Source organism: Centruroides sculpturatus, unplaced genomic scaffold (genome assembly GCF_000671375.1).
Source record: "Centruroides sculpturatus isolate CEXI.00-Female unplaced genomic scaffold, Cexi_2.0 scaffold1138, whole genome shotgun sequence".
Taxonomy (NCBI): domain Eukaryota; kingdom Metazoa; phylum Arthropoda; class Arachnida; order Scorpiones; family Buthidae; genus Centruroides; species Centruroides sculpturatus.
In genome coordinates this window covers 224654-233265 of record NW_019385358.1, presented here as the reverse complement: position 1 = coordinate 233265, position 8612 = coordinate 224654, and the positions used below count along the sequence as shown (strand labels likewise).

At 28.4% G+C, this 8612-nt stretch overlaps 1 protein-coding gene across 2 annotated transcripts in view; it reads left to right on the top strand.

The window, feature by feature from the left end:
• Nucleotides 1-8612, top strand: part of LOC111638070 (stromal interaction molecule homolog) — a 41488-nt gene that overhangs the window by 21897 nt on the left and 10979 nt on the right. For both annotated transcript variants that reach the window (XM_023383702.1, XM_023383700.1), the window contains exons 4-8: nucleotides 2562-2673; nucleotides 4569-4681; nucleotides 4771-4942; nucleotides 6815-6890; nucleotides 7009-7248. In XM_023383702.1, the coding sequence (XP_023239470.1) occupies nucleotides 2562-2673; nucleotides 4569-4681; nucleotides 4771-4942; nucleotides 6815-6890; nucleotides 7009-7248 (713 nt within the window). The remainder of the gene's footprint in view (nucleotides 1-2561; nucleotides 2674-4568; nucleotides 4682-4770; nucleotides 4943-6814; nucleotides 6891-7008; nucleotides 7249-8612) is intronic.

The following is an 8612-nucleotide window of genomic DNA, read 5'->3' as shown; positions in this document are numbered from 1 at the left end:
AAGTAGTTCGGCTGCCCGATGACGTTTTACGTATTATAGGAGTTATTTTTACCGTTGTTTACGGATACTGCCACAATTTTTATAGGAATCATAACTATAGGAAACGGTTTTATAGGGGGATCTACTGTAATATTATTGTTAAATTATAAATAAGCATTTGATGCATGTCTTGGTTTAAGAGGTTTTAGATAGTGACATGCACATCAGCTGACTGACAAATGGCCAAATATTTGTCTTTCTGATTCAAACAAAACTTGGTGAGCATGTAGCTGTAAACACAAATAGTTCCTTGTTCGAATATTAGGATTCACTCTCAAGCATTTCAATAAAAGGTCTCTGAAAATTGACTGTTTAGTTTATAAGTTTAGAAGTTCTACCTATCCTAGGAATGGCAGTAGCTAAGCGGGTAAGGTTCTAGACACTGGAACTACATGAGTTCACTCGTCTGCAACTTTAGTTTTTTTTTAAATATGTAACATAGTTATTTCATTATTTTACCATTCACATTATTATTACTATTCTTATTCCTCACATTTAAAGCTTATAAAAGAAGAATACCATAGGATACTATAGTTTCAGTGTTTTTCTTGTAATTGTTAATGTTATGGACAATTCCCTGATGTGCTCATGTTTGTTACATTTCAAATAAAACAATACCACCATATCTGAAAATAAATATAACAAAATAAAAATTTTATTTAATGACATACAAGAGTTACTACAGAAACTTTGTTTTTGCACAGTTTTTAATCTCATTGTATAAACTTTAAGCATGAGGAATAAGAATAGTTATAATAATGCTAATGATATAGTAAAATAATAAAATAACTATGTTACACATTAAAAAAAATTTTAAGTCATAAGGATTGAACTCATATTGTGTAGCTCCAGCATGTAGAACCTTATCCACTTGCTACCACCATTTCTAGCACAAGTAGAACTTAGACTTATATGTTAAACACTCAAATTTCAGAGATCAATTTTTTGGAAATGCTTGAGATGTGGGTCCTATTATTTGGACAAGGAACTATTTGTGTTTAAAACTACATGCTCACCAAGTTTCAGGCAAATTGGAGACATGAATGTTTAGTCATCTCCTTGTGAGTTTAATTGAACTAGTTGACCCATTGCCATTTTGTTATCTGTTCTTATTTGTTAGCATTTGTACACATAATGTCCCAATATTAAAAATTGCCAGATATTCTGGTAATGTTCAGAATAATAGGTGTGACATAAGTCGAGGTAATACAGATATACCTCGACTTACGTCATTTCGAGTTACGTCGTTCCCGATTATACGTTGTTTGTCAAAAAGGTATATGGAAAAATAAAAATCAAGTTTAAGTCATTTTGCTCAACTTTACATCTGTCCGCCACAAATATTGAAGTCGTAATATCACTAGAAAAGCATTTAAAGCACATAAAATCGTATTAAAATATATACATTTACAAGTATGTACTGTATTTACAGTACATGCATTCGTAAATTTAGATTACTTTTATCTGTACTGTATTAAAAACTAAAATTTATTTGTTTGTAAGCGTAAAATAGATCCTTATTAACCACATTTTATTAAAAATGCATTAATAAATAAAATACAGAACCGGAAATGGTAATTTATGGTTTAGCCTAGTGACAAGTAGATTCGGAGACAAGTAAATTTGACTTACGTCGCCTCTCCTGGAACCAATTACCGACATAAGGTGAGGTATACCTGTACTATTTTTTAATATTTTGCATCCATTCTTTTTACAATGTTGTGCTACTGCAGAATTTTTATTGTCATTTTTAATGGCAGCTATGTATTCTATTATCCTATTTTTTTAACTGTATACTTGTTTCACACACACACACACACACACACACAATTGGCTTGCTGTATGGTATATTTTAATGTAAATCCATCTATGTAATCCAAAAAACACACTTTGGTAGATGTATCTCAGCAATTTGTGGTTAGCAAATTTTTTTTATTTACAATTGAACTGCATATGCATTTTGGATTGGTATAATGTACTCCAACCCCTCCAACTAGCACTGAGGAGGGTTTGGAGTAACACTTTATTAAAACATGTTTGTTACTAATGTCCTATTTAAATTATTAAATAATTTTCAAATACTAATTAATTCAAAAATATTAAATTATTAGAAAAAATATTAAGTTTAATAATTAAATATAACTCAATGATTAAAGAGAAACATTAGTATTGTTTATCTTAGTTGTTTGATTGTATAGAAAGTTAAATATGTAATTAATAGCAATATCACTCTTTGTTTGCTAAACACTTTAGTAGAATTGTTGTTGCAAATTAAAGTTTAATGAAAGTAAACTCATTTATTTTTAAAACTTAAAAATAATAAACAAATTTTAATTGATATAATTATAGAATATTAGAAATAATAATTTATGTATAGTTACACGTATGTTATAAATTGACAGAACATAAAACATTTATTTTTAATATTAATTTAAGAAAATTGTTTATTAATAATATAATTAATTATTTTCATAAAAATGTTTTTGAATTATTATAATTAAATTTGTTTGTCTGTATTTTAGTTCATAATTGGACAATGGAGGAGACAATTGAGTGGTTGGTGTCATCAGTTGAACTGCCACAATATGTAAAAAATTTTCAAGAAAATGCTGTTACTGGCACAACTTTACCAACGTAATGTACTATTTATTTGTTATGTAATCTTTAATAATGGCATAAATGTACAGAGGGAAAATATTGTCTTTAAATGATGTAATTTGAAAATATATTACATAAAATATTTGAGAATGGGCATTAGTGAAGCCTCTTCTATGTGGCTTATAGAATTGAGTTCATTCTCAAAATTTGATCAGTCAGTTTTGATTAAACTTTCTCATTTTACATAATATGAGGTGAGGAACTTAAAATGTAAAAAAATTGGGGTCTGTGATTTCATTTTTGAGATACAAAGTCACTAGCATGAATGTGTACAATTTTTTTTAATTCTCTTTCATACTAGTAGCAATATGATCATCGTAGATAGTTCTTGAAACAATATTATTGAACTGCTATCACTTTGACTCAATTCTCAATTTATGTTTGGACAGAAAATGAACTGTGCTTAATATACTTTTTTATATGAATAACTGATGTTCCATTTCTTGTATTCTTCATTTAGTATCTGCAAGCATTCTTTTTACTGTGCTATATTTAGAACTAAAAGTCACATACTATCTTAGAGCAAAACACTACCAATCTAAAATGGTAGTTAAAAAGTTTTTTCATAGACCACTCCTAAAACGTTTTTGGGATCTTTCAATCTATCTGGATTCTAATCATCTTAATTGCCTTCACCCTCTGGCTAGCCAGTTTTGGTTAGTTATTAGAGTCCTGCAAACTCAGTATGTACTGAGAAGTGATGAGTTATTGAAAACAATAAATTTTACAGTATAGCAATGATGTTAGTCTAAATAGCAGAATTTTTAAAGCATATTATATGTGAAAATTCATATAACCATTAACTACATACAAATAGTAACTACTATTATTTGTAGTTAAATTTTAATTTAAAAAATATTGGTAGTTCGGTGCCCACTGTCAAATTAGTGACATTTGCATTCATGTGTTTTGCAGTGGCATTTTGGAAAAAGGATTATATTCTTTGTTAACATGTGGAATTGATGCTATTATAAAGTGTTGCCAGTGAAGAATGATAATTTATTTGATCCTAGTGTTAAGTTTCAGAGATGAAAATTAGATTACATGTATTTTTTGTTTTTGTTTTTGAATATTAATTTTAATTATAATATACAGAATAAACATAAACTATCATAATCTATTTTTTTTGGGCTGCAGTTTGAAAAAATTGTACACCTATAAATTCCCATTGTCATCTGTCAATCTTTTCTTAAGTTTGAGAATGGAGTTAGATAGATGAAAGCCAAGACCAGATATGGAAAGATTGGGGTGGGAGGCCCCGATTAACTATATACGAACATAGTTAATTGGGGCCTCCTGCCTTTAAGCTTTTCATATTTGTTCTTGAATTTCATTTATGTAACACCATTCTTGAGATTAAGGAAAAACAGATGGACAACAGTGGGAATTTATAGGTCTACAATGTTGTCAAATTGCAGCCCAATCAATATGCAGCATTCTTAGTTTAAAATATCTTGAATAATAATGAAATTTTAAAATATTTGTTATATATTTTGTCTATGAGGACTTAGTCTATTAATAGTATGTATTACACTGGTTTTTTGGCTTTAGCAATCTTATTCAGAGAAACAAACAATCTTTATTGATCACTTTGTATTATACCTTGTAGATTGTTTGTTTCCCTGAATAAGACTTTTCCTTGATTGCTAAACCAAAACACCAGTGTATATGTCCTATTAATACGCTAAGTCCTCATAGACAAAATATATAACAAATAGAAAATAAGGACATAGAGGCATATAAATTGAATTATAATTTATTTTAAAATTTATGAAATAATTAATTAATCTTTTGATAAAATAATTTTTTAAATTTATAGATAATACAGCTCTTATCATTCAAAAATAATGACTGATCATTTTTTATTCTAGAATGGCTGTAAATATGCATTTTTTAAATTCTGTTTTGGGTATTAAAGATTCCATTCACAAACATAAAATTGCTTTGAAAGCAATGGATGTTGTTTTATTTGGACCACCAAGACGTAAGAACAAGTTGTTTTTTTTTATTTAATTTCTTTTACTACAAGATGTAAAATATTTGTTTTTAAAAATATGTTTAATTTTTATTTAGATCACAATTATGTGAAAGATGTTCTTCTTGTATTTTCTTTGGTAATTGCTATTGGAGGATGCTGGTTTGCTTATGTGCAGCATAAATATGCTCAAACGCACATGCGTAAAATGATGACGGATATGGAGAGTTTACAAAGGGCTGAAGAAACACTTTTAGAAGTTCAAAAAGAGTAATTCTAATATTTATAAAAATTATAATAAAATTTAATTAAAATGTAACATCAAATTGTTTGGTATTGTGTCACTGTATAACAGCAACTGCACACCAGGATGTGCAGTATCTGTTCGGATTTATTCAAATTTCGTTGTTCGTTGTTTGGTGTTTGATCCAGCTTTTCACTTGAAGAAGAGGCCAGAAGGGGGTTATGAAAACATTTGTAGTTGAATGAACAATTAGATACACATTGGTTATAGGTTCGGTACGTCATATTTACTTGTATCACTGTATATTAAGATTTTTAAAAAGTTTTTGTGATTGTTTAAATAATCTGTTTTAGGAATGCATTTTGTGCTTATTTTTTTGGTCAAACACATTAAAAATGTTTCAAATAGAAAATTTTATAACCTGAGATTTTGAGCTCGTAACTCTAGATTAAGAGTCACTTTACTTTTCGTATTCTTCAACCCAATCTAACATTGGATTATGAAATCTTCAAATTAAAGTGGAGAGTTATGTTACAACTATAATTTTTTTAAATTTGTGATAATGTGTTTGTATGAATTGTTATGTACAAATGAAGTATATAGTTTCAAAGCTTAGCAACTAATAGATTTCTCTGGTAAAGGGAACTATGTGAAATTTGAGACAGTAGTATTATTAGAATTAACTGCAAAATATTAAAATGTGTTAGAAATTAAAAATCAAGTTCATTAACAAATATAGAGATGGAATATAATAGTTGCTCGGGAATTATAACACTATGAAATAGTAAGCAGTTGTTACTTTTTTTACATAAACTTAAAAACTAAAACAAATGAAGATAGTTTAGAAGTAAGGGTAGGAATTTTTTAAATTGTAAGTATGATTAAGTATGATTGTGATATGATTATTTATTGTATAGCTACTTACACACCAACAACTGCCGTAAATCATTGGGCTATAATTTGGAAATAAAAATTATACATTACAAATGAATTTGACACTACAGGGAGGCAGTAGGCACCATCTTGTATTAAATTTAATGATAATAAGGCCTCCCTCTAGTGTCAAATTCATTTGTAATTTATAATTATTATTTCCAAATTATAGCCTGATGATTTACGGCAGTTGTTGGTGTGTCATTGCAATGCATCATGTTTTAGTATAGATAGCTACTTAGTTTTAACTTTTTGCAAGAGCTTAGAATAATCATAAAAATTGAATACATCCTTGTTTTATGGAGAATTTAAATAGAGGGTTAACCTGTAAATTGAGAATTAACTCCTCAATATCAGTGAATTAAATCCCTATTTAGATTTAAGAATTAAATCTAGAGTTTTAGTAAGGATGAATATTAATTTCAACTGGCCTCTCAATTTAAATCTTACTTAGAATTAACTGGATATGTTAAAGATGATCACTAGAACTGTTGAAAACAGTTTTTAAAACTCATTTAAATTTACTATCACAGTCTTAAAATACAAATAATACAATGCAATGTATTATTTGTGTTTTAAGATTGTTTTTTTTTAATATCAATTTACTTTTTAATGATAAATGCAAAATGAGGCTCTGCTATCAGGAATGTCATTAAAAATGTTTGAATTATTATTATTTTTTAACATTAAACTTTCTTCTACATGCAAGAGTAATTTGAAGAATATATGCAATTAATTCATGAATTTTTAAAATGATTTCTGTAATTTTAATCTGCATTTGTTGATCAATCACAAAGTTAGTTAATTATCATCAAGATTCTTCATATTTCAAATCTATATATATATATATATATAACATATACTTGAATTGTTAGATTAATATACACATTTATTCTACATTAAATTTTTTCTTCATTAATAAAGCTTAATTATACTTTAAATGTAAAATAATATATTTATTACAGATTGGACAAAGCTAAAATGGAACATGAAAGTGTTATGCAGGAGAAAAAGAATTTAGAACAAAGGTTACATGAAGAAGTAAGTCATTTTAATAAATAATAATATATTGAATAATTTTATAATAAATTAAAAAGAAGTATTTTTTTCGTGATTGAACTTTATAGATATTCTTGCAAATTTTTTCGTATTTTATTAGATTAGTATTGAAGAGACAGATAATCTTGATACCGGGCAATCTAGATTACAACAGTTAGAACAACAATTACAAAATGTACGAGAAGAATTGAAAGTAGCAAAAAAAGCTTTGGAATCTAGGTCTTGGGTACCACCTCCAGCACTACAACACTGGTTACAAATGACACACGAATTAGAACTGCGGCATTATAATGCTAAAAGATCTGCAGCAGAACAACAATTAGCAGCAGCCAAGGAAGGAGTAAGTAAATACAGTATTTTAATAAAAAGTAAATTAGTTTTTTACCTATAACTATTTATCAGCTCAAATGATCTGAATATAAAACATTGAACTAAATCTTCTACCATAAGCTGGAATTTTTATAAATTATATATAAAAAAACACATCTTTTCATATGTTTCCAACACTTCTTTATAGTTCTAATGAATGTTTATTATTATTATATGTTCTTTTATATTTTCAATAAATAATTTTATTTAAATTTATAAATTGCAAGTTACAACATAAGAAATTTAAATAACCACAAAGAAACTTTCAATTGTTCCATTTTGGAACACAACATAACTCCTAATTAGAACAGCTTCTAATCTGAAAAAGGCCTGTAAATCAAGTCAAAAACAGAGTGCTTCTATTTTTAGAATCACAAATGTTTTTGTCGCCCCCTCCTGGGCTCTTCTTCAGGCTTTATCAAATAGACCATTACTGTTCAAATAAACATTCGATCTGAATTTCTTCCTAACACTATCATGTGAAATCGTTCTGTAGTTGTATTGCACATGCTCCATAATCATCTCTTTAAATGCTGTTATCCAGCAAAATCTGCCATGCTACAGATATGTGTATTAATTATAAGGAGGAAATGGCCCTACCATTTATTTTCACCTTAAATATCTCCATGGCTTCTAGCCATTTTAGTTCTTGTGTGTTGGAGTTTGTTATAATGATTTTTGCTGCGTGCAGGTCTGCTGTTATTTCCTGTTCCAAAGCATATGTTGCTAGGGCCGTTGTGTTTCTACTGTGCTGTATGTCTGATTCGTGTTCTTTTAATCTCACTTTTAACGAACATTTTGTGGAACCAATATATATCATTTGTCTATCACACCTGTTGTCTTCCAGTGGTACTGTGTATACTCCTGGAAGCTTTTCAGGGTTTGGTAGGTCTTTGCCATTAGTTAGTATCCTGAAGATAATTTGATATCTTCAGGATACTAACTAATGGTAAGATAGTTTGACATCTTCAGGAATGGCAAAGAAAATCTGGAGGTGTTAGAAATTTTTAAAACAGACTGCAAAGGCCTGTCAATCAATTTTAAAGAAGAAAAACAACTATCAAGCGCATGGCAGGCTATTTATGATGCAATGCTATAACAACTGGCGCAGGCGCACATTGTTTGGATATTCGAATTTTGAAATTTAAAAAAATAAATTCCGAAGATAGAAGTGTTGGAGACCTGAACAGTTAAAAATCTGAATCGCACCAGAAAAATTACAACACGCCTGAGGAAGACTGTAGAAGTGGGTCGAAAACGTTTGTGTTACATTTTTTGAGTAGTAACTGCAAAGCTATACAAGGTTAGTACAACGTATCTATATAAAGACATGCT